Below are 23,705 nucleotides of genomic sequence, written 5' to 3'. Positions count from 1 at the left end.
GCCGGTGATGATGATGAGAGACAGCAGATAGCGTAGCGTGTGACTACCAGGCTCCAAGTCAGTCTTCATGGATAGCTGTTTGGGTGATGTGAAGTCGGTTGAGTGTCGACCTTCTGACATGTTTTGCCTGTAATCTTTGCGTCCTGTTGGACAAACCGGAGGGACTGAACCGTCTCTCCTCTGGTCCACAGCAGGAGGTCATGGAGGTCCCCCTGATGCTGCCTCCAGAGACTCTAACCAACGGCAACCTGGAGGGGGATGAAGCAGCTGAAGAAGACGACTTCGACAGCCCGCCGATGGGTCACGCCTCCACGGCTTTGGACGACGTTGCCGGGGAGACGCTGATTCCAGAAATGGATGCAGCCAAAGAAAGGGCAGCGGCCCTCTTGACGGCGGTGAGAGCCGCGGTGTCGGAGGACCAGCTGAAGCAGCGGCTGGCGGCGGGGGGTCACCGGTGTGGCCAATGCGACCGAGTCTTCATGTCCATGCAGGGGCTGAGGTCCCACGAGAGGAGCCACTCGGCCATGGCTCTGTTCAGCCGGGAGGACAAGTACAGCTGCCAGTACTGCCAGTTCATCTCCCCCTTCAGACACAAGTGAGTTCAAGGGTGCAGGAGAAGCCAGTCCTGGGTGATGTGGTGCACCTGGGGGGTGGGGGTGTCAGATATATGCATTTAATTTGAAACAGCTTTCGTCACAAGTCCTTTGTGTGCATTTGCAGTAACCTAGTGTATACATATGGACGGGTTAGCCGTTAGCGTGTGTGAAGTAAACTTAAATCCAGTGTGAAACCAGATTCTCCACTGTTTGCTAAGACAAACTTATGAACATAAAAGTTATATTTAAAGATGAATTACTGTGTAAATATCATTTTCTAAGAGCCAATGAGTTCATTATGTGATACAGCAGCGCAGCCACAACATACAGTTGCATACATGTAGCTACACATAGCAGATGTAGCTCTATGTTTTCACATGTCTCTACAGGTAGCTTTATCTACTACCTGTAGCGACATGTAGCTTTTGCCTGCCTCCTTAAGCTACATTTGCTACTATGTGTAGCGACATGTAGCAGATAAAGATACATGTAGCTACACATAGCAGACATAAAGCATGTAGCATGTAAGCAACATGTAGCTTTATCTGCTACGTGTAGCTTCACCTCAGCAGCCTTTCAACTGCTGATCTTCACACTGATGGACGTTAAAGTGGTTTTAGTCCTCACCAAGATTTCCCGTCTCCTCTGAGAGTTAGAAAAATATTACAGCAAGACAGGAAGTGATTTGTTCGTCCATCGGGGAGAGAGAGAGAGTCCTCTCCTCTCCTCCCTGAGCTCCCAGGTGTAATCCCTCTGCTCTGACCCAGAAACACGCCATTCCCATCCCACCGAGGAGGCTGGCGTTAACACAGCCACCGTCCCCACGGGCACGCACACACTCCGTCCCAGCAGAGGATTGTGGGTAGATGAGTTCACCCCACGGCTCCTGTGTTGTTTAGTCACTGGGAACGTGTGCCTGTTGTTTGCGAGGTAAACAGAATGGAGAGTGCTTTAGATGCTGCTGGAAAAAAATCCACCCCCACCCCCCCCCACTGCTGACACAGTCAAAGTGGAGCTGTAGAGGAGCCCCCTCCACCCCCCATGTATCTGCCAGTGTTGTGTCCTCATTCCATCCATCTCCTCTGTTGTCTGACGCTGGTTCTCCTGGTTCTTCTGTGACAGTCTGGACCGACACGTGCAGTCGCACCACGGACACCACAAACCCTTCAGGTGTAAACTCTGTCCCTTCAAGTCCGCCTACGTCAGCCGCCTGAAGAGCCACGTGCACAAAGCACACACAGGTAACACACACACACAGGTAACACACAGCTAACACACACAGGTAACACACACAGAGGTAACACACACAGGTAACACACACACACAGGTAACACACAGCTAACACACACAGGTAACACACACAGAGGTAACACACACAGCTAACACACACACACAGGTAACACAAACAGGTAACACACACACAGCTAACACACACACACAGCTAACACACACACAGGTAACACAAACAGGTAACACACACACAGCTAACACACACACACAGCTAACACACACACAGGTAACACACACACAGGTAGCACACACAGGTAACACACACACAGGTAACACACAGCTAACACACACAGGTAACACACACAGAGGTAACACACACAGGTAACACACACACAGGTAACACACAGCTAACACACACAGGTAACACACACAGAGGTAACACACACAGCTAACACACACACACAGGTAACACAAACAGGTAACACACACACAGCTAACACACACACACAGCTAACACACACACAGGTAACACAAACAGGTAACACACACACAGCTAACACACACACACAGCTAACACACACACAGGTAACACACACACAGCTAACACACACACACACAGCTAACACACACACAGGTAACACACACAGGTAACACACACACAGCTAACACACACACACACAGCTAACACACACACACAGCTAACACACACAGGTAACACACACATACACACGTAACACACACAGGTAAAACACACAGCTAACACACGCAGGTAACACACACAGGTAACACACACAGGTAACACACACAGGTAACACACACACAGGTAACACACACACAGGTAACACACACACAGGTAACACACACAGGTAACACACACAGCTAACACACACAGGTAACACACACACAGGTAACACACACAGCTAACACACACAGGTAACACACACAGGTAACACACACAGGTAACACACACAGGTAGCTCACACAGGTTACACACACAGGTAACACACACAGGTAGCACACACAGGTAACACACACAGGTAACACACACAGGTAACACACACAGGTAACACACACAGGTAGCTCACACAGGTTACACACACAGGTAACACACACAGGTAACACACACACAGGTAGCACACACAGGTAACACACACAGGTAACACACACAGGTAGCTCACACAGGTTACACACACAGGTAACACACACAGGTAACACACACACAGGTAGCACACACAGGTTACACACACAGGTAACACACACAGGTAACACACACACAGGTAGCACACACAGGTTACACACACAGGTAACACACACAGGTAACACACACACAGGTAGCACACACAGGTAACACACACACAGGTAGCACACACAGGTTACACACACAGGTAGCACACACAGGTAACACACACACAGGTAGCACACAAAGGTAACACACACACAGGTAGCACACACAGGTTACACACACAGGTAACACACACACAGGTTACACACACAGGTTACACACACAGGTAGCACACACAGGTAACACACACAGATAACACACACAGGTAACACACACAGGTAACACACACAGGTTACACACACAGGTAACACACACAGGTAACACACACACAAAAGTGTCTTTTATTGACTTAGATCACGGATTGCTGTTTTAAAACCCCTCCTCGTTCTTCAGACGCCGCTCTGCTTTAGAACAGGCAGAACTCTCCCACCAGACCCGGCTCGAGGCAGCAGACAGTTAGAACTGGTTTACAGTTTCACACTCATTCCAGAACAAATACACCCCCCACCCCCCACACCACCCGCCTATTTAATATGAAAAATGCTAAATCAGTCTTGGAAGCTGTCATCGCCTCAGAGGAAGTTCTTGTTTACGTGGACGACCTGGAGATGTTTGCTCCGTAACTTCAACAAACGTTACCGTTAAACGTCTTTTACTTGAAGTATTCCGGGGGGGAGGGCTCCTGACTTCCTGGGTCTCATCAGATGTTTTTTCTCCCCCCCACCCCACCCCCCCCACCCCTGCAGGTGAGCAGAACACCTATAAGTGCTTGTGGTGCTCCTTCTCCTCCATGACCATCAGCCAGCTGAAGGAGCACTCCCTCAGAGACCACGGTGAAGTCCTGACCCTCCCCAAACTCCGGGCCGCCACCCAGGCCGCTCACGCCGCCCTGAGGCCCTCCCGGACCGCCAGCAGCATCGGACACACCCCCTCGGCCCCGGATGGTAACTATAGCGTTGCATTAATAGATGTGAGATCACATGACCGACTCAGATCCAATCAGAGCAGAACCCTTTAGAGAGAAGAGGCCTCGTGCCTGGAGACAATATTATCGTTTAAAATCATCATCGTATTAGCAGCTAAAGAATTTACATATGTGTATATGTGGACTGAATGTATATAAAATATATATAAAAATGTAAATGTAAAACTAAAATAATTTTTTCAAATATTTTTTGTTGATTTCTCATTTAATAAAATAGTTTGACACATAAAATATAACTAAATATAAATAAGTAAAATTTGGATTTTTACACAGTCGAGTTTAAAAACACCAAAGCGAAGCGGAACCAACAAAAAATATTAACTAATAAATCAATAAATTTAACTGAACATTTCCATTTGATCACCTGTAACCTGCAGACATGCTCTAGATCAGGGGTGTCGAACTTATTTTACCCCGAGGGCCGCATGAGCATAACGGCTGTCCTCAAAGAGCCAGATGTAACTAATAAATGTAACTAAATGTAACTCAATGTGATGTAACATAAATGTAACTACTCCTTAATGTAACTAATAAATGTAACTAAATGTAACTCAATGTGAAGTAACATAAATGTAACTAATCCTTAATGTTAAATAAGGGACATTGACATAAGTAACATAAGTAACAATTCCATCAATCAAGGATCAAACTATCAATCAATGAAGAAAATTAACATCAAACACAAGTTAGGACGTTACCTTTGTTCAAAAAGTGTAGTCAGAGTTAAAATGGCTTTAAGTACTGCATTGTGGGAAATGTAGTTTTTTTTAGTTAAAATACACTTATTTTATTTTTAGACACTCTGACCTTTAATGCTCTCACGGGCCATGTAGCATGATGTGGGGGGCCACATTTGGCCCCCGGGCCTTGAGTGAATGAAGAGACCTGAGTGGGTCCATCATGAAGTCCTACATGTTCTGAGAGGTCGGAGGGAGGATCAGCTGACGGGATGCTGGAGATGTTTCAGCGTGAGGTGGAACCGGTGGAGCTGGTGTGGCTGTTAGAGCTGGTGGGGTTAGTGGGGCTGGTGGGGCTGGTGGGGCTGGTGGGGCTGGTGGGCTGTGGAATCTCCCCTGGAGCAGACACAGGGCAACATTCCTGAGCTCCACCGTCCAGCAGCTGTGCTTCGCTGAGACAAGAGAAGCATTGAGGAGCAGTGGAGCTGAAGGTCTCCTGTGGAAACAGGAGGCCTCAGCCATCTGAACGTCGGCGGAGCGTCTGCTCAGTGGTCGGGGGGGGTCGTTTCATGATGATCTGTGTTTCAGTCGCACCTGCTGAAACATCAGAAGCTGAGAGAGCTCCAATCACACGCTTCCATTTTTAGTTTGCTGGAGTCATCCACGGCGATCATGTGATGCGTGAAGCAAACACATTTGATCTGGGGGGGGTTCTTCTTCCTCCAGGATCTGAAGCTGAAGTTTTCCTCCATGTTTTATCAAACTGGTGCTGAATAAGAGGTTTTTACTGGGTTAAATATTCCACTGGTGTCACTGGGATTTATTTATTGATGATTTTGGAAGCTCAAAGTAGGACGAGAAGATGAGCTTCACACTGATATGATAGACTCCTGAGGGGGGAGAGGGGGCGATGACAGATGCAGTTGGACTGCTGGATGTGGGGGTGGAGAGGAAGAGTCTCCTGCAGAGCCAATGAGACGCTGAGAAAAGAAATCTGTTTTATTTAAGGTGTTGAAGAGACGCAGATGTAGAAATGTGAAGGAAGAACGGCATCTAAAATAAAAGAAAGAGTTCAGTAAAACTTCAAGATACAAGTTGAATCCGTTCCTTCCTTGAAAAAAACCCCCCAAACCCCCTAAATTATTAATAAAAAACTTTTTTATCAGAAAATAGACACGCAGACTTTACCTGTGTGTAATTAATTATATATAAGTTATGTAAACGATGATAAAAAATGAAAAGAAACGCAAAAGTCAGGAGACCACACCAGCTACGTCTTTACTCCACCAACGAGAACGAGATACGGTCTCACTGATGTTGTATCCATCCGCCAACACGTGGTAAAGAACGAGATGCGGTCTCACTGATGTCGTATCCATCCTCAGACCCTTCCTACCTGGAACCGCCGGATGTGCGTCAGCAGCTGAGTCACTACCAGCTGGCCTCCCGCTGCCAGCTGTCTTCCGAGCCGTCGCCCGGCGGCTCGCTGGCGGCGGCTGACGTCCGGCCGGACGCCCTCCTCACCTGTGAGTTCTGCGAGTTCAGCTCCGGATACATGCAGAGTCTTCGGCGGCACTACAGGGACCGCCACGGCGGCAAGAAGCTCTTCAAGTGCAAAGAATGCTCCTTCTTCACCTGCTACAAGTAAGCAGCGTCAGATGCTAAGTCACCTAGCGTAACGAACGCCGTACAGATTACTGACGCAGTTCCTTCCCTGCCTCAGGAACAACTTCACGCTGCACGTGGAAGCGGGCCACAACAACAGCGCCCCCGACGACCTCCCCAAAGACCTGCGCTGCCCCCTCTGCCTCTACCACACCAAACACAAGAGCAACATGATCGACCACATTGTCCTGCACAGAGGTACGCGCCACGCAGGAAGTACAGCATTTAACGCACTATGAGACGCACCTTAAAGCCAACCTGTTGAATGCACTGAGCCGGTAGGAGGTATTACGTCATAACTTGTGAAATAAATGAGGCCTGATGTGCAAATTGGTAAGAATTAGAGGCTCTAGTTTGCAGATTTTGTCGCGTTCTGGCGAGTTGTTCTGCCCCCGTTAGGTCCCCAAAGAATCCAAAGGATGAGGGGGTAACAAATTTAAAAAAAGTGTGATACAGAGATAAAAGAGAGGCAAACAAATGCAGGCTATGATTGAGATTAACGGTTTATTTAAACCTTAACGGATGTTAATTTTCCACCGAGGGAATACAAAAAATAAACGAGGCAAACGAGGCGTCTTGATCCACGTCCCTTCATCTTCTTCCTCCCCCCCAGAGGAGCGCGTGGGTCCGCTGGAGGTCAGCCGCTCCAAACTGTCGCGCCACCTTCAGGGTCTGGTGTTCCGATGCCATAAATGCACCTTCACCTGCTCCAGCGACCAGAACCTGCAGCTGCACCTGCAGAAGCACGCCGAGATCAAGCCCTACCAGTGCCAGCTCTGTTACTACGACAGCAGCCGGCGCCGCCAGCTGGAGCAGCACCTCCGCCTGGAGCACAAGGTCAGTGGGACGAGAAGTACGACTCGTATCTCGGGTTTTTGCTCGTCTGTGGAACCGAAGTATGGACGGACCAACGACTCGTATCTCAACTTGTATGTCGAGATTCTACTGTAAAAAAATTTTCTCTTGAAACAGTGAATTCTTTACAAAAAAAAAGATCCCAGAATTCATATTCCCAACAATAACATTCAACTTTATTTTGCTAGGACAGAGTATTATTCTAGTTCTTGGCTAACCTTCAGAGAATAGTTGTAATTGCTTGAATAAATAAACGATGAAGACAAAACATTTACAACATTTATGTTTCATTTCTCATAGAAAAGATAAGACCTCCATATAAACCAGGAATCCTCTTCATCAATAGTCAAATCGATTAACTCCTGGTGTTTCTGATCAGGTGATCCGTAACTTTGAGCTGATGGGCCGGGTCAACCTGGACCAGCTGGAGTTGATGCAGGAGCAGCAGAGCAGCGGCGACGAGGAGGAAGAGGAAGGAGAAATGATGGAGATGGTCGCCGGTCGCAACGTAGCAGCAGCGGACGAGGAGGAAGACGAGGAGGACGAGGAAGAAGAAGGAGGATTGGAAATGATGGAGAACATGGAGCAGGGACAAGCGGAGATGGACGATGATGCGATGGAGCCCAACTTCAAAGAGGAAGAGGAGGACGAGGAAGATGAGGAGGAAGCCAAGGAGCTGGATGAAGAGAGGCCCGCCCTACAAGGTGAGCAGAAGATGACGGTTTTACACAGGATGTTCATTTCAAACACATCTGTTTGTGACATGCTGATCATCTGAACTCTATTTCCCAGGGGTCCTTGCTTCTCCCACCAGCAGCAACCACAGCAGCTCTGAGGCCGGCGGAGCAGAGAAGCGTCTCCCCTGCGAGTTCTGTGGCCGCTGCTTTACCAACAGCCTGGATTGGGAGCGGCACGTCCTGCGTCACGGCATGTGCGTGTTTGATCCGTGTTCCCGTGTTGTACACGGATTGCTCTTTACGTGTTTGTCCGGTTTTTGTGCAAACAGGAAGTAGCTTTAGATTAAAAAAAACCAGGAAGCTAAACCAGGAGGTTCACCTGTAGGCAGGAAACACCTGGCAAGCTGAGGGAGTGGTCTAACGGGCAACACAGGAAGTGCTCGGGTGGAGGTAGGGCTAGCGGGCGGGGCTGGGGCTGAAAAGAGGCGGAGCAGACAGGATCTGATGTCATCACACATGGGTTGAGTCACAATATGACCTTACGTAGCAGCTAGCCATTAGCATGTTAGCATTAGGAGTGTAATCATGCTCCCATATTAAAAGCGCAACTTCTGTTTTTGTCGCCAGGTCGCTCAATAACAGTCAGGCCGACGCCGGCGCCGCTTCGGCGCTCGACGCCTCGGCTTCCTCTTCCTCTTCCTCCGTCCTGGTGGACGCGGGACTGGACTCGTCCGGCAGCAGAAAGGACGAATCCGACATATCGCCGACGGGTCAAGACCAGGACGCGGACATGGAATCGCTGGACGCCATAAAGGATCAAGAGCTCGCTTGAAGTGGGCGTGGCCTCCGGGTAGTGAACTGGAACCTGACTGGATAGGAAAAGGATTGATTGATCAAGTGACTTCTTCTGAGTTGCTGCATTACTAGTTTTAGCTGTTACGTGTTTAAGTATTAGGTTGTGCTGCATTAAACGGCTGAGCTCTCTGAGTGGGCGGTCCCCCCACGACAGACCTTTAATATATTGGTAACCAATAGTGAACAGAATTCTTTTATTGATGACATTCTGGTCAAAATCTGCAGTCAAAAATCCCACCGAGATAAAAACGGGAAGATATTTACAAAGAAAGTCCAAAAAAACGATGAGATCAATTTTAAATTTAGTATTTTATCCACTGTCAGTCCCCGCCCACACTGTCAGTCCCCGCCCACCTGAAACAGGGTTTACCTAGAAGGACGGCGGCGTCCCGTTCCTGGAACTTTTTCCCCCGAGAAAAGAGTCGCACCTTATCCGTTTTAGTGAAATCACAACTTCCCTAGCATTTGTAGCAAATTGCTATATTTTAGCTCCTTTAATATTATACTGCGTATAAGCCTTCAGCCGGTGGCGCCCTTTGCTTTGTGACTGTACTGTTTTATTGTCCGGTAATTTCACTGATGTGATGGAATCATAGGAAAAAAAAAAGAAAGAAAAGAAACGGGATTAGTTCACACCTTCCCCTCCCCCGTAGTGTGACGGGTGTGTCAAAGTCCTCACGTGATCACGCCGTCCGTCCATAGAGACTCCAGTCGACCCGACACAGTTTAAATATCTAGATTTATAGCCGCTGGAAGTGTGTGTTGAAGTTTTTCTGAAGATGCTCCCCCATCCCCATCGACCCCCCCCACCCCCACACCCCCATCCTGTGCTTTTAAGATTCCTGTTATTGTTGACGCTGACAAAAGGAAGAGATTGTATTTGTTGGACGTTGCTGCTTGAATGCCCTAAAGCCTTATAAGAGAATAAAATAGCAATTAAGTCAAATTTAAGTAAAAAAAATTCCAATATGGAGTCAAATGGCTGATATCTATAACGCGACGTGAGCCGTCGTCGTGTTCTTGGTACCAAATCATCTCCCAGCATGCCGTGCTGCTGCTGCGATCGTCTCTCCGAGCCTCGAACCACCCGTAGAAAGGGAAGCTGTGGGTTTGGACCCCAGAAGTCTGGGACTAGAGTTCTAAAGTTTAACCCAGGTTGAACTACAAGTTTGCAGCCATGTATAGAAAACAAAGCTACTTGTTAAGTGTTTAAACTGTGGTGTTCAGAAAGGATACTTTAACCGTTTTTTTTTTCCTTTAGATGTTCTTATTTAAAAAAAAAAAAAAGAAGAAAAAAGATGATAGCTAACATAAGGGGGCGCTCTTTCAGCCACCCCCCACCCCTCGATCCCAAACTTTAATACACTGTCGTACAATGTCTGGTTGCAGTGAAAAAAAAAACTTTTTTTATACTGGAATGGGAAGAAGATAGGAAGACGGTGTGGTTGTAGAATAATTCTAACACAAGCGATGCAGTTCTCTACTAATTAAGCCAGTGCTTTTATTTTGAAGGAGAAAGACATGGCAAAAAAGTAAGAGACAGGAAAAGAATCTTCCTCTAAAGCGGGGGGGCGTTTACCAAAATGGGATTGGCCTGTTTCCCAGTCACACTAGAAAATGCCTCTGAGATCTTCCTGGTGTCCGATCATGACGTATCTCCTGACCGTCTGGTCATCGTCTACCCTTCAGTAGGTAGGAATGTAGCAGACCCCCTTCAGTCCGTCATACCCGGGTACGACCTGTTTGAGTCTTGAGTTCCAAGCCCCTCAACCAGCTGTTGGCTGTTTGAGATTAGAGCAGTTCTTGTTCAAATAAGCTAAAGGCGGCTCGTTGCAGAGCTCGACGCCCAGCAGATCCAGAAGATCGTAGAGACGACGCCGTCGACCCCAAAGCCGTTTGTTGGTCTGTGATCATTTTAATGACTATGAATCCCTCACTGTGTGCAGTACCAGACGGAAGCGACCCCTGTTTGGCCAGAGTTCCACCCCTGCTGACGACACACTGGATCATTGTACATACGTTCAGTTGGTTTTGCGACCTTCAGACTGTTGTCTCCTAGTTTGAATCTCTCCTTCTTGCCTTTTCTCCCCCATATAAACCTGATTACCTGATGGTGGGTTGTGATGTTGCCTAGAATGATTGTTTACAATTTTATTCCATTTATCTCTGGATATTCTGTAAATATTGTAATTCATTGTCTTTTTTTAACTTGATAATAAAGTTATCAGATAACAGACGATGTCTTCCTGTCCTTTGTGGTCAGTCTCTTGCTGGTTCCTCACCTTCTAAAATCACATTCATCACGCATGATGTCACTTCATTAAATCCCCCCCGGCCCTTGTAAAGAAGTCATTTCTGCAGATCAGCACAGATACACAACTATCAATAATAACTATTGAACAGCAACCTGAAGGTGAGTCAAAGTCAAAGTGTTGCTGGAGAAGGAGTCGATCAAATGATGCAAAACTCATCAGAGGAGACGTAATGAGATGTTCCTGGTTTGACTGTCCTCACCACTGTCTCTAATCCTCACCACTGTCTCTAATCCTCACCACTGTCTCTAATCCTCACCACTGTCTCTAATCCTCACCACTGTCTCTAATCCTCACCACTGTCTCTAATCCTCACCATTGTCTCTAGTCCTCACCATTGTCTCTAGTCCTCACCACTGTCTCCTAATCCTCACCACTGTCTCTAGTCCTCACCTCTGTCTGTAATCCTCATCACTGTTTCTAATCCTCACTGCTGTCTCTAATCCGTCCATCATGACTCTTCCCTGCTGTCTCTAATCCTCACCATTGTCTCTAATCCTCACCATTGTCTCTAATCCTCACCATTGTCTCTAGTCCTCACCATTGTCTCTAATCCTCACCATTGTCTCTAATCCTCACCATTGTCTCTAGTCCTCACCATTGTCTCTAATCCTCACCACTGTCTCTAATCCTCACCGCTGTCTCTAATCCATCCATCATGAAGGTCTTCACCACTGTCTCTAGTCCTCACCACTGTCTCTAGTCCTCACCACTGTCTCTAATCCTCACCACTGTCCCTAATCCTCACCACGGTCTCTAATCCTCACCACTGTCTCTAATCCTCACCACTGTCTCTAATCCTCACCACTGTCTCTAATCCTCACCACTGTCCCTAATCCTCACCACTGTCTCTAGTCCTCACCACTGTCTCTAATCCTCACCATTGTCTCTAATCCTCACCACTGTCTCTAATCCTCACCATTGTCTCTAATCCTCACCACTGTCCCTAATCCTCACCACTGTCTCTAATCCTCACCACGGTCTCTAATCCGTCCATCATGGCCGTTCTCGTTATTTAACCCTGCGTTGCTTGACGGTCCTTCAGTCCTCTGGTTCGGACTGATGTGTCTCCAATACTGGTTTCATTGACATGAAGTTCACCACAGACATTCAGGGTCCCCAGAGGATGAATCCTAACGACTGACGTTCTTTTACTTCTAGAACATCTCCACTGTCAGTGGATGAACTAAAACAAACATTTCCTACTTGGTTTATGATGGAAACTAAGGGGACATTTTGACCAACAACGACTTTCCTCAACATCAGGACTATTTCCAACATGACGGTAATGTTGGACCAATTGTCCAACATGGAGACAATTTTCAGATTATTTTTGAGGTGAAAACTTGGACAAATATAATTATTCCCCTTTAACTTTAATGATGTATTGTGTTATCCATTCGAGGTTTTGTGCAACTTGTTTCCCCTTTCAGAGACATCGGATTTCCTTTGTAACGTGTCCACAGAGACCTTGAAGCAACCAATAATAGTCCCGCCAGCTTGTCCACAGGAAATAGCTCGGGGCTGAGAAGGCATCTCAGCGGCCTTTGCTCGTCCACCCTTCTGCTGCTCTCTCTCTCCAGCCTGCTCCACACCCTGCAACAGCTCAGCTGACCAAAACCACAAACCCTGCAAATGTCAGTCCTGAGTGTGTGTGTGTGTGTGTGTGTGTGTGTGACTCTGCAATGGACGGCCGCTGAAATGCTGCAGCTCTTGAACAATGACGACCACAAGACATTGAGATCATCGGATTGGAGTTCACCCTGTCTGAGAAACGGCATGTGGAAACTTATCTCCCTCAATTCCAGACGTGTCCGGAGCGTCTCCTCTCCAGCCTATTTTAAAACGGCCGAATCTTTATTTCACACGTCTAACATCATCTCCTTAAAATATCTCCAAGTCACCAAGGATCAGGATGTAATCTCCGTGGCCCTACCACTTCAGAGGAGGGTGGTGGGGGGCCCAACGGCAGACTGACGACCCCTGGAGACCGGAGCAGGAGCCACATCAACCGTCTGGAGGGTTTATAGGAGGACAGGGCTGCTGCTGAGTGGAGCGACATAAGGAATGCTTGATGAGAGCGAGGTCGGGCCAAGGCAAGCGAGGGCACTGCTCCTGTCATAATAAGAGATGGAGAGAAGACTGAGTGGAAAGAGAGAGAAGAAAGGATGGAAGAAGACTGAGTGGTAGAAGGACGGAGGAGGGGAGAAGCAGATAAAACAACCTCATTCAGGTCTTTCTGGAAATAGAATGCGAGTGATAACAGGATGGGTGAGCTGGGATGGGAGCAATGCAACATTCGGCCTCAGTGTATTATCTCCACCTTTCAATGTCAGAGCTGGGCAACATGAGAAGGAATGAGATAAAAGAGATAAACGGCGATAAGCCTTGGAATACTGAAGTGGGGGGGGGGGTAAACATTTCTCCACGCCTGCAGGGCTAAGAACCTGTTGAAACTTCAGCTCAACTCCAAAAGGTCTCTTCTCCAACAGTCAGATTCTTTCACCACGAAAACACCAACTGGCATCTGAACAGATATTCCAGGAGAGTCAGTGTTTCCTGTTGTGCTGGTGGAGTTTGTTCCTAAACTGAACAACCCGTTGTGATTCCTGATGCCTATCTGTGACAAAAGGGTTCTTGCAGATTTCCCCACAGGTTGTTGGGCATGGGCTTCGCATGACAGGGGGTGAGAAAGGTAAATAAATTATGGATGCTTCACTCCAACACTCTCTTCTTCTATCTTTGTTATTTGTCCAGTAGATTAAGCATAACTGGCACAAACAAATAAACAAACAATATTGTGCAATATTGCGGGGGGAAAAAAATCCGTTAATCTAAATCCACTCCAAAAAGTGGAGTCGACTGGTTTCTGCATAGCGGCCTGTTGGAACTTGAATATGAGACAACTAAAAATCGGACGACTAAATCGATTGGTTAAAAGATGGAATAAAAACACGGATGCTGATTTAATTAATAAAAATGTTCTGCATCGTTGATTATTCGTTAAAGCTGCAACCAGCACGACAAAAAGCTGAAATTTGGTCATTTCCGTGTTAATATTAGACGTCCCTCGAATCGCCACCAGGGGCGCTTCTAAATGAATACTTGGTGTGCCTTAATCGGCCACCAGGGGCGCTGCTGCGCGGATATGTGACATCCCAGGGTCACCACTAGAGGCGCTGTTGCATGAATACCTAACATGTCTCGACCCGCCACTGGGGGCGCTGCTCTCATCGATACCGGACCCCCCACCACCAGGGGGCGCTGCTGCACGAATACAGCCAACAGAAGAAGAAAAGCGAAACGCCATGGCGGCTGACAGTTTGTAATGAGCCAGCAAATTCATCGAGGATACTTTGAAGTTGGACCTGCAACGACTGAACAGGAAGAGGGGGCGAAGAGCTTGGCAAAATGCAGATAACTTTAAAAACCCTGCAGCAGCAGACGTTCAAAATCGAAATCGACGAAGAAGAGACGGTGAGAGTTGAAACATGTCTGGCAGGAAGGAGTGGGAGTGGGTAGCGGCTATATACTGGAGCGGCTCGTTGCGCTAGCTTAACGTCTGCAGCTAAACCAGCTAAAAGATCGGACCGTGTAAATATTAAAAACGTGTTTTAGATGGAGAAGCTAACGGTTAATAATGTATTTTGAATATTTCAACCGCGACGTGAGAAAAATCAGAAAGCGCGAATACTTTTAGTGCCGGTATTTAGACGGAGCCCGTCTTTCACTTTTGAGTAGTCCGCGTTTAGCTAGCGCTAAAGGAGTCTGTTTATTTCTTACCTAATTAAATTAAACACACACCATAAAAAGAAACATTTAACGGTAAAAGCTTAGACTTTAGGTAATAAACTTCTTTATTCTGTGAGCGTGGGATTCATTCATGCCTTCTGCGACAGTGCTTTGATGAAGCTAACTGTTAGCTTTGTTTTTACTCTCTTCCGTAATGGCTGACGTCACAAGTATTATATCTCAACACAAGAATAAAAGAAAGGTAAACCCCCCAACACATCTTTTCCTACAGGTGAAAACATTAAAAGAGAGGATCGAAGAGGAGAAAGGAAAGGACAATTTCTCGGTTTCTTTCCAGAAATTGATATATGCTGGTACGTGACAGCATGTTTTCTATCCTTCTGTCCTCCCATTGATGAGTCTGCCTTCCTTCCCTCCTTCCTCCCCTTTTGCAGTCATCTTCTGCATTGCGTGGATTTTCCCCAGTTGAGCAGTGTTTTACTGCAGATTGCCTCCCAACACAAGGAAATGCATGCAGATGGTTTCGCTGGATGTTGTTGTTCATGTTGTGTTCAGGAAGGCGCTTGGCAGGCTGCTCCAGTCGGAAAGCTGAAACCCCCTTCTTGTCAGGCGTTGGCAGGCAGAACCAGGGTCGCTGTCTTCACAGATGCTTGGCAAGACGGGACGGGTTTAAAACGATCCATGCAGCAGTGGAGACGACCTGCTGCCTTCAAACCCGTTTCTGTTCCATGTCCAATTCAGTCTAACACCGAAAAAAGGCCGAATAGATGGCTCAGAATTAGTTTGTCCACTTTCTTGGTGACGTCTGTGACAGAATTACATTTTCATCTGTTGTAGGGTTTATTTTCTGAATGAATGGTGATCGTGATGATTTGTTGCCGTCCTGAAGTTTGGTTGTTTCTTGATCCCTTGTTATGAAGTTCTGAAGGAGCTTTTTTTTTTTTTTAATGTTCTTTCATCGAGAAAAGTTGGAACAAAGATGGAAAGTAAAAGCTCTTAGAGATGTTAATCGTGAGAGATAGACTCACCCCCCAGGGCTGGAAGCTGCTGGTGCATACAATCGTTTATAACCCCAAAATAAATAAAAAAGAAACATTACATTAATCATTAAATAAAGAATGATTTAATGTTAGAAATCCTCTAATGAATCTAATTTTCAAGCTGCTGTCTTCTGTCAGATAATTATTGTGCTCTAAAATATCAGGTGACTTTTATTCTGAAGGGAAGAGTTTGGGTAAACAGGATATTGCATCAGTCATGCGACCTCCGGTGAACTTTATGGCTGAATAAGAAGTAGCTCGTTTCATCTCATCGGTCGGATGACACGCGTTTGATGCTGCGACCAATAGAAGGCCAGGAAAATGTTATTTCATGAAAAATAAATTTGATATTTAAAAGTATGATTAAAAAAGACAAACAGTGAAAAAACAAAAAAGCAGCTGATTTAGATTCATTTGAAATCAGGCGATGCCGCTGCAGGAGGGTGACAGAAGTAATAGACTTGAAAATTACATCTTTAAATGTTTATTACTGTTCGTTTAGTTAGTCAAAGACGACACACACGTTCGAATATGACTTTTTAAAGTACAGATGGAGAAATGAAGACAAATCACCACAAAGTGAACACATTAGAAATGACTGCGGTCACTTCCTGCCGCTGCTCATCGATAAATCGTGTTGTTGGTCCGTCTGTGTTCGTACGCTGCTGCGTAGGTTCACCTCTGTCCCCTGTTATCAGAAGGGTATGTTAGCAGGAGCAGGTGTTTATCTCCTAGACGACCCCCCACCCCCACCCCACCCCAACTCCCACCCCCTCCACCAGAACATCAGATGCAGCCGTTGTTGTCGGCGTCGTGCAGGTCTAGCTGTCGTAAACAACGTTCTTCTGCTTCTTCCAGGTAAAATCCTCAACGATGACACGGCCCTCAAAGAATACCAAATCAATGAGAAGAACTTTGTGGTCGTCATGGCAACAAAGGTTTGGAAAATACCTCCAGCTTTATGAAATTGGAGGTTTTGTTGTTGGTGTTTTTGTCACACATCACACCCAACTCTGTTTTCTTTCCTGTCTCAGCCTAAAGCCGCCCCACAGCCTGCACCGGCACCCCCGGCCCCCAGCGCCGCTCCCCCTGCCACACCGCTAGCAGCAGCACCCCCCGTCACACGTCCCGCCTCGTCGTCCGGCTCTGAAAACTCCACAGAGCCCGCCCCCTCAGTGGACAAACCAGAGGAGAGACAGGAGGTGGCCGCCGCTGGAGGTCCCACCCCTGACCCCGCCCCCGACAGGTAGGGACGGATCCGTGTTTTCGTGTGGCGCTTTGACACGTTATGCGGCGGCCATGCCTCACCTGTTGTCTCACCCCCCCTTCTCGCAGACGGACTGAGGTCTCCACCAACACCAACCTGATCGACGAGGCCGTCTCAGCTCTGGGTAACGCCCCCTGCTGTTCGTCTTTCACCTTAACCTGCACGAAAATACAGACCGAGTGAATCGTATGGATCCGCTGTGGTTCTTGGGAATATTAATACCCGATTGGCTCAGAGCGCCGCGTTAACGATCGATCAGATTTTTAATCTTTTAATCACGTGTAGCCGTTGGTGTGAATTCAGTGTTTATGGGACAGAATTGTCTTTGTCGTCGCAGAATCTTTTGAAAGCAGAAACTTTATTACAAACTCAAAGTCCAGATATAAAAAACAAGACATTAGATAAAATACAAAGAAACTGATGATTAATATTCACTATAAAACATAGTCAAATACAAACACATGTACATCACACCCATTAATACCTTTTAAATAAAACAATGGAGAATGTGGCCCACGACACTCAAACCAGTACTGACGACCTCCCGCCTCCGTCAGTCACAGGCCCGTCGTACGACGCCATGGTGAACGAGATGATGCTCATGGGCTACGAGAGGGAGCAGGTGGTGTCCGCCCTGAGGGCGAGCTTCAACAACCCGGACAGAGCCGTGGAGTACCTGCTGATGGTGAGTCTGATGCCGTCTGGGTGATCGCCGTGCTCGAAACGTCACACAAGTTGAGCCGTGTCGTCTTCATTATTATTATTATTCCCCCCACAGGGCATCCCGGACAGAGGCGTGGCTGGATCGGATGCGGCGCCGCCGCCTCCGGCGAGCGTCGCTCCTGCTCCACCAGCAGGCGGCGTTAGCGTCCCTGCTAACACCGGTTCTTCAGGCACTGGTGGTGGTAAGCGACCCGAACCGTCCTGCAGCCTCTTCAGTTGTTTTTTCTCTTTCGTTTTCCTTCACGGACCTCTCTGATTGGCTCTTTCAGTTAACCCCTTGAGCTTCCTGGCCAATCAGCCCCAGTTCCAGGTGATGCAGCAGCTGATCCGGCAGAACGCTGCCCTGCTTCCCGCCCTGCTGCAGGAGATCGGCCGGGAGAACCCGGAGCTGCTGCAGGTGAAGCCCTTCAGGAACCACACCCATTTTAAACTGAAGGGGGCGGAGCTTAAGACAACCTTTAGGAAACAATTTAAAATGTCGGGGATTATTATTTTTTGATCTGCGTGTTTGTTTTACTGCAGGAGATTAGCAACAACCAACAGCAGTTCATCCAGATGCTGAATGAACCAATCCCAGAGGCTGTGCCCATAGGCGGAGGAGGAGGAGGAGGAGGTGGTGGTGGGGGAGGGGCAGGAGGAGGAGGAGGCGGAGTCAGAGGGATGGCAGGTAACACACCTGCCGAGAGTTTCATCCAGATCACGCCACAGGAGAAAGAAGCGATCGAGAGGGTGAGGAGGAGCGACACTAACCTTCATCTTGATCTTCACCATCATCACACTGAACAAATTCTGCTCGACTTTTCAGTGTCGCTGGTCTAATTCCAAACTCTTGTTGATCTCCTTGCAGCTAAAGGCCTTAGGATTCCCGGAGGGGCTTGTTATACAAGCGTACTTCGCTTGCGAGAAGAACGAGAACTTGGCCGCGAACTTCCTTTTACAGCAGAACTTTGACGACGATTAAAAAAGAATCCTCCTTCATTTTGACTTTTTTTCTTATTTTCTCCCTCCGTGTTTTGATTGTTAATAATGAATATATGTGTAAAACAAGCCTTTTACAATTCCAATAAAACACTATTTAATAATCCCAAATTCACTTTTCTTAATAACACTGGATCATCAACAACAGGTGTACAATGACAGGTTGTTCTTTTTTTGTTTTTGATCGGATTGGAATGGAGGAAAAATTAAAGTTCAATAACGTTGCATCAGAACTGACGTGTGTGCTGCTGTTTTTTTTTTTAACGCCGTCGGGGTAATGGTGTTTTTTGGCGTGCGGAACTCTGAACACATCCTTAACGCCAGGAAACGTTAACGTGTTAACCATTTACATACGTATAGAAAACAGGAATCGGAGTAGAAAGAAAAGGAGGAATCAAGTCTGAGGTGGGGCGGGTGTGTGCTGTGACTCGCCTGTAGGGGGCGGTGTAATCCACAACATGGTCTTCAGAGCACCAGCCTCCCTTTACCTGAGTCAAGCTACACCTGAGCCCAACAGAACCAGTTAGTGTTGATTCAGGTTCTGATACTGAAGTGTTTCCTCTTTAACCAGCTGAGTTAAAAATGTTTAACACCAGCTGGACTCCTGTAGGTTTGTGTTGATTTAAAAAAAAGTTGTAGTTATTTAAAAATGAACCCTGGGAAACATGTTCACATTGAAAAGACGTAATGATTTAAAATCCTTAACCTGTTTGCGACTGCAGGACGTCACCTCTGGTTCTTCTCAGTCAGTGTTCAGTTACTTGGTGCAAACGCCATCGGACAATTCATAATCAGAAGAGCTGGACTCTTATCTTCCTGTTTCATCATCGACAGCTTTATTCGGCTCAGAATGGCCGTTAGGATTGGTGTCAGCCTGGAATTGTCCTCGCCATTCTTCCCCGGTGACAGGTGGAAAGAGAACCCCGCGGAAACGGGTCATTGTAGGAGCGTCTTTTTTAAAGAAAAGCCCTTTAAACTGCTGGCCTGCAGCCATTCCATGTCTGGAGCCGCGCTTGTGTTAGATTTCAAGAGAAGGATCGCGACGGCCGACTTATTTCAAATACATTTTTATTATAATGCGAAATACAAAACAATAGCAAAGCTTTTTTTTTTTTATTCACAAATTTACAAAATTCAAGATTATATTACATATTTTTTTGGCTATAAACAAAAAAAAAAATCTTTGTTCAGAGTTCACTCATTCATTACAAAAATATGAATGTCTCGTATAAATTATTGCACTTTGCAGCTGCAGTGCACTGAAGATTGCCATCACCGGTTGTCAGTGAAGAGGTTCACCTGATTTTTCATGAGATTGTGGAAGAGATGTTTCTAGGAAACACACCTTATGGCACTTTTTTCATGGTTTCACCCATTTCTAGACTTCCCTTAATCTTTGGTACCTATTCAGAGTCACTGAGCACCTTTCTGTATAACTTAATGTACCTGAAATTAATGGAATGGCAGGAGAAATGTATAAATATAGTTGTATTTGTGGCTACAGTATTTGGACAGTGTTTCGTTGGCCTGCTGGTAGAAGGTTCTGGAGATGTTTTGTCTGCTGCTCCCTGACAAACAAGAAAAAATAGTTCCAGTTAAAAGCTGATGGCACCTGGTCCTCCCAAGTTTTGTCGGTTAAATAAGACAAATTCCAGTTTGGTCCCTTTTTTGTAAAAAAAGTTTACAACCCAGTCTTTAAAAAAAGTCTTGTCGCTTCGCCTGTGGAACGGAGTCGCGTTCTTGCTGCCGTGAACGTCACAGCTTGTCTCGAAGGCAAAAAAAAAAAAGGTTGCTAGTTTGTTTCTCCATTCCGTTGCCCTCCCCCTCCCCCCAGGTGCCTCATAAATGTCTCTTCATATGTAGGGCGAGGTGGTCCGACCTGGAGAACGCCCGATCGCATTTCTGACACTGGAACGGCCGGTGGCCCGTGTGTTTCCTGTAGTGGCGCGTGAGTTCGTCCGAACGCGCGAACTTCCAACCGCAGCCCTCCCAGTCGCAGTGGTAGGGCTTCTCCCCTTTAATGGAAACAACAGGGTTAGTTCCCACCTTCCTGCCCCCACCCCCCACCCCCATGTCCGGTCCTAGCTAGTCCATGGCTACTTACCTGTGTGCGTGCGGTGATGCGCCTTCAGGTGCGAGCTCTTGGTGTAGGTTTTCCCACAGCCAACGTAGTCGCACGTGTGCGTCGCCACCCTCTTCCTCGGCCAGGAGCGCCGGCCGCGCTTGGGCTTGGGTTCCTCGGGTAGACAGTCCCCGCCAGAGATCATGAGGGGCTCTGTGGGGGTCAAAAGGTCACAACGGGTCACACCTTTTTTTTACCTCGTCGAGTCTTGAAAAAGTTTATCAAAAATGCGAAAAACCTATTCTTTGGTAAAGATTTAGCGTAAAAACAGTTTTAAATCTCAATTTATTTGCGCTGATGGTTGTTGGTTCCAATCCCTTTTACTCAAACTTGATTTATTTGAACATTATTTTTCTTTTGCGGTTTTCATTTGCGTGTTTTAAAGGAAGCTTAGACACACAAACACTTCTGCCCACCCACCTTGGTACTGCAGGGAGGACGTCTGGGGGTAGGAGGCGTACCCCTGTGGGGAGCTGTGGTGGTACCCCTGTGGGGGTGGAGGAGGAGGTAGCGCCATCTGAGTGTGGGGGTGCCCCAGGACCCCGGGGTGGTCCCGTCCCAGAGGGTGATCTGGGGAGAGGGAGGACGAAGACGATAACCGGCCGCCGGCCACGGCTCGCCCTCCACCGGGGAAGCCGTGCGGCTCCAGGTGGCCGGGGCACTGCTGGTGGCCCCCCCGGCCCCGAGAGTTTACCCCAGCCAGCTGAAGGTCTAGGGGCTGCGAGACGGGGCAGTTACTGGGGTTCTCCTGCTTTATCCTGTGACACGTAAAGGACGGTGAGACGCGGGAAGGAGCGGGCTCGGACGCAGCATTAACACAGGCCTTGCTTACGCTCACGCCTGGGGGGTACTCCCCCATGTCCATTGTTGTCTTGACCACAAACTTGCCGTGGAGGCTGGTGGGATGGAGGTACGCCGGGTCCAACTCGGGCCTCATGAGCTCGGCCACAAAGCCGCCCGAGGGCGAGACGTCGCTTATGTCTGGGATAGTATAGAGCAGCTCGCCGGCGTTGCCCTGAGGGGAGGGGAGGGGGTAGGATGAGGTGAAAGAACCCGGGGAGGGCGACAGGGTCTGGGCCGAGCTGCACGCCATGGCCGTAGCGGCGGCGTCCGCCTCCTGTTGCTGTTGATGCTGCTGTTGCTGCTGCAGCAGCGAGTTGGACAGGATGAAGTCGTAGTCCAGGTCCAGGTCGGGTTCCGGGTGCTTTTTGGACATGATGGGGGGGCTGGGGGGGCCGGCGGCGGTGGGGTCCGAGCAGATGGCTTCGCTTGGCACGCCGGGTCTCTTAAGAAGGGACAGCTCGTCCTTCCATCTCTAGAAGAAGAGGGGAGGAAGGAAAGTCAGACATGTTAGTGAGGCAAGAAAATAAAAATACACACACACACACACACACACACACACACACACACACACACACACACACACACACACACACACACACACACACACACACACATCTCCAACAGCAGCAGAAACGCAACTGGAGTCACCCTCCGTGTGTTCGAGGCTACACGCCGGTGAAACAGGAGCAGCCGCCCCGGCCAGAGGCGCACCGGATAACGCGGTCGTTACCCCGGTGTGGGGTGGTGGTGGTGGTGGTGGTGGGGGGGTCGCTTCAACATGGTGAAGAAAGGAGTCCAATACTCACTAGATTGACGGGTTTGCTCTTCACTGTGGGGCCGCTGGCGAACGTGGAGATGGATGGAAGGAGCGTTCCACCTAAAGCCATCTCCTCGTCATTTGGAGGCTGCCTGGAATAAAGAGAAAATCCCAAATCCTCGAGGAGGGAGGAATGGCAAGGAGGGAGGGTGGGGGTGGTTCCTGGAACAGCCGGTCCGTTAAGGTCCAGGTGGATCAGCAGAACTTTCTGGGTCCGCACCTCATCGGTGGGAATCCGTGCGCGGAGCCGCTTCTTGCACGCAGCCGCTCCGGGTTTGGAGCCGAGCGATACCACCCCTACCCCGGGTTTAAAGTTCGAGCTCCTCCCGGTTCATCTTCCGGTAATCCCGGGCGACGAGCCGCCGGTGACCGGGCGGGACGATCCGACGCTTGGGTTGTTGTTGTTGTTGTTTTTTGTTGTTGTTTTTTTTTTTTTTGCGGTTCGAAGCGGGACGACGACGCGCGGGGAATCCCTCGCGCCTCGTTGACGTGCGGGCTGGACTGAGGGAAGCGCGTGAGAGGTATCCTTAAATCACTGGGGCAGGACACGCCCACGTTGCCCCTGGCAACAAGCGCTGAAAACAGCGCGAGGCGAGCAGCACGAGTTTTGTTTGTGTTCATAGCAACCAGTGGAGGCTCTCCCCTTCCACCCGCGACCCGTGGACGAATGGGAGCAGCGCGCGTGGCCGTGGAAGAGGAGGAGGAGGGGTCACCTGCAGGTAGGGGGGGGGGTCTCACCTGGCTAACTCCGTTAGCTTCGTTAGCTTCATCGGCTCCATTAGCTGCAGGTGTGGCTGTGAAGGTGTTAGCTGGTGTGTGTGGAGACGACGAGTACCGAGGATATCAATAAAAATAACTTTATTTATATCGACGTGACGAACAAATTAACAAGTTTGTTCGATTCAGAGACTAAAACCCTCGTCAGACAAAGTACAACAGTAAAATGTGGGGCAGGTAGGACAGTAAAGAGAGGGATGATAACAGAAGAAGGGCAATAAACCCGTGACAGCCTGCAGGACTTTAAACTT

The 23,705-nt window shown here is 48.1% G+C and overlaps 3 protein-coding genes across 8 annotated transcripts in view; 2 read left to right on the top strand and 1 right to left on the bottom strand.

The window, feature by feature from the left end:
• Positions 1 to 11,058, top strand: part of znf462 (zinc finger protein 462) — a 36,875-nt gene extending 25,817 nt beyond the window's left edge. For 4 of the 5 annotated variants that reach the window (XM_068334314.1, XM_068334315.1, XM_068334318.1 and 1 more), the window contains 9 exons: positions 192 to 595; positions 1,719 to 1,837; positions 3,855 to 4,052; positions 6,156 to 6,414; positions 6,494 to 6,633; positions 7,049 to 7,272; positions 7,670 to 7,994; positions 8,083 to 8,221; positions 8,595 to 11,058. In XM_068334314.1, the coding sequence (XP_068190415.1) occupies positions 192 to 595; positions 1,719 to 1,837; positions 3,855 to 4,052; positions 6,156 to 6,414; positions 6,494 to 6,633; positions 7,049 to 7,272; positions 7,670 to 7,994; positions 8,083 to 8,221; positions 8,595 to 8,799 (2,013 nt within the window). In that variant the 3' untranslated portion in view covers positions 8,800 to 11,058. Of the gene's footprint in view, positions 1 to 191; positions 596 to 1,718; positions 1,879 to 1,923; positions 1,986 to 3,854; positions 4,053 to 6,155; positions 6,415 to 6,493; positions 6,634 to 7,048; positions 7,273 to 7,669; positions 7,995 to 8,082; positions 8,222 to 8,594 lie in introns of those variants that run through there. The other variant, XM_068334319.1, reaches the window with a different exon arrangement.
• A 3,352-nt stretch (positions 11,059 to 14,410) lies between these two features.
• rad23b (RAD23 homolog B, nucleotide excision repair protein) lies at positions 14,411 to 19,128 on the top strand. 2 transcript variants are annotated; one of them, XM_068334194.1, is made up of 10 exons: positions 14,411 to 14,611; positions 15,159 to 15,240; positions 16,786 to 16,865; positions 16,962 to 17,173; positions 17,263 to 17,318; positions 17,752 to 17,879; positions 17,973 to 18,099; positions 18,187 to 18,314; positions 18,440 to 18,646; positions 18,765 to 19,128. In XM_068334194.1, exons 1-10 carry the CDS (start codon positions 14,546 to 14,548, stop codon positions 18,876 to 18,878), a joined length of 1,200 nt encoding a protein of 399 aa, XP_068190295.1. In that variant the 5' UTR covers positions 14,411 to 14,545; the 3' UTR covers positions 18,879 to 19,128. The 2 variants fall into 2 exon arrangements, with proteins under 2 accessions (XP_068190295.1, XP_068190296.1); XM_068334195.1 differs by lacking the exon at positions 15,159 to 15,240 and having other exon boundaries at positions 14,465 to 14,611.
• An 818-nt stretch (positions 19,129 to 19,946) lies between these two features.
• klf4 (Kruppel like factor 4) lies at positions 19,947 to 23,188 on the bottom strand. Its single transcript, XM_068334192.1, has 4 exons — positions 22,667 to 23,188; positions 21,438 to 22,332; positions 21,000 to 21,170; positions 19,947 to 20,910 (listed from the first exon to the last, which is right to left on the bottom strand). Exons 1-4 carry the CDS (start codon positions 22,745 to 22,747, stop codon positions 20,735 to 20,737), a joined length of 1,323 nt encoding a protein of 440 aa, XP_068190293.1. The 5' UTR covers positions 22,748 to 23,188; the 3' UTR covers positions 19,947 to 20,734.
• Between the last annotated feature and the right edge of the window lie 517 nt (positions 23,189 to 23,705).

The sequence above is a fragment of the Antennarius striatus genome, chromosome 15 (assembly GCF_040054535.1).
Source record: "Antennarius striatus isolate MH-2024 chromosome 15, ASM4005453v1, whole genome shotgun sequence".
Taxonomy (NCBI): domain Eukaryota; kingdom Metazoa; phylum Chordata; class Actinopteri; order Lophiiformes; family Antennariidae; genus Antennarius; species Antennarius striatus.
Note: the sequence above shows the minus strand (reverse complement) of the source record. Positions and strands in the feature narration are given on the sequence as shown.

Excerpts from the sequence above, each read along its gene's own strand:
- klf4 (XM_068334192.1), bottom strand. The coding sequence starts at position 22,747 with ATGGCTTTAGGTGGAACGCTCCTTCCATCCATCTCCACGTTCGCCAGC. Across the intron at positions 22,333-22,666 it reads AGAGCAAACCCGTCAATCTA|AGATGGAAGGACGAGCTGTC; the intron begins GTGAGTATTGGA and ends CTCTTCTTCTAG. Across the intron at positions 20,911-20,999 it reads GCATCACCGCACGCACACAG|GGGAGAAGCCCTACCACTGC; the intron begins GTAAGTAGCCAT and ends TTTCCATTAAAG.
- rad23b (XM_068334194.1), top strand. The coding sequence starts at position 14,546 with ATGCAGATAACTTTAAAAACCCTGCAGCAGCAGACGTTCAAAATCGAA. Across the intron at positions 15,241-16,785 it reads CCAGAAATTGATATATGCTG|GTAAAATCCTCAACGATGAC; the intron begins GTACGTGACAGC and ends TGCTTCTTCCAG. Across the intron at positions 18,647-18,764 it reads AGAAAGAAGCGATCGAGAGG|CTAAAGGCCTTAGGATTCCC; the intron begins GTGAGGAGGAGC and ends ATCTCCTTGCAG.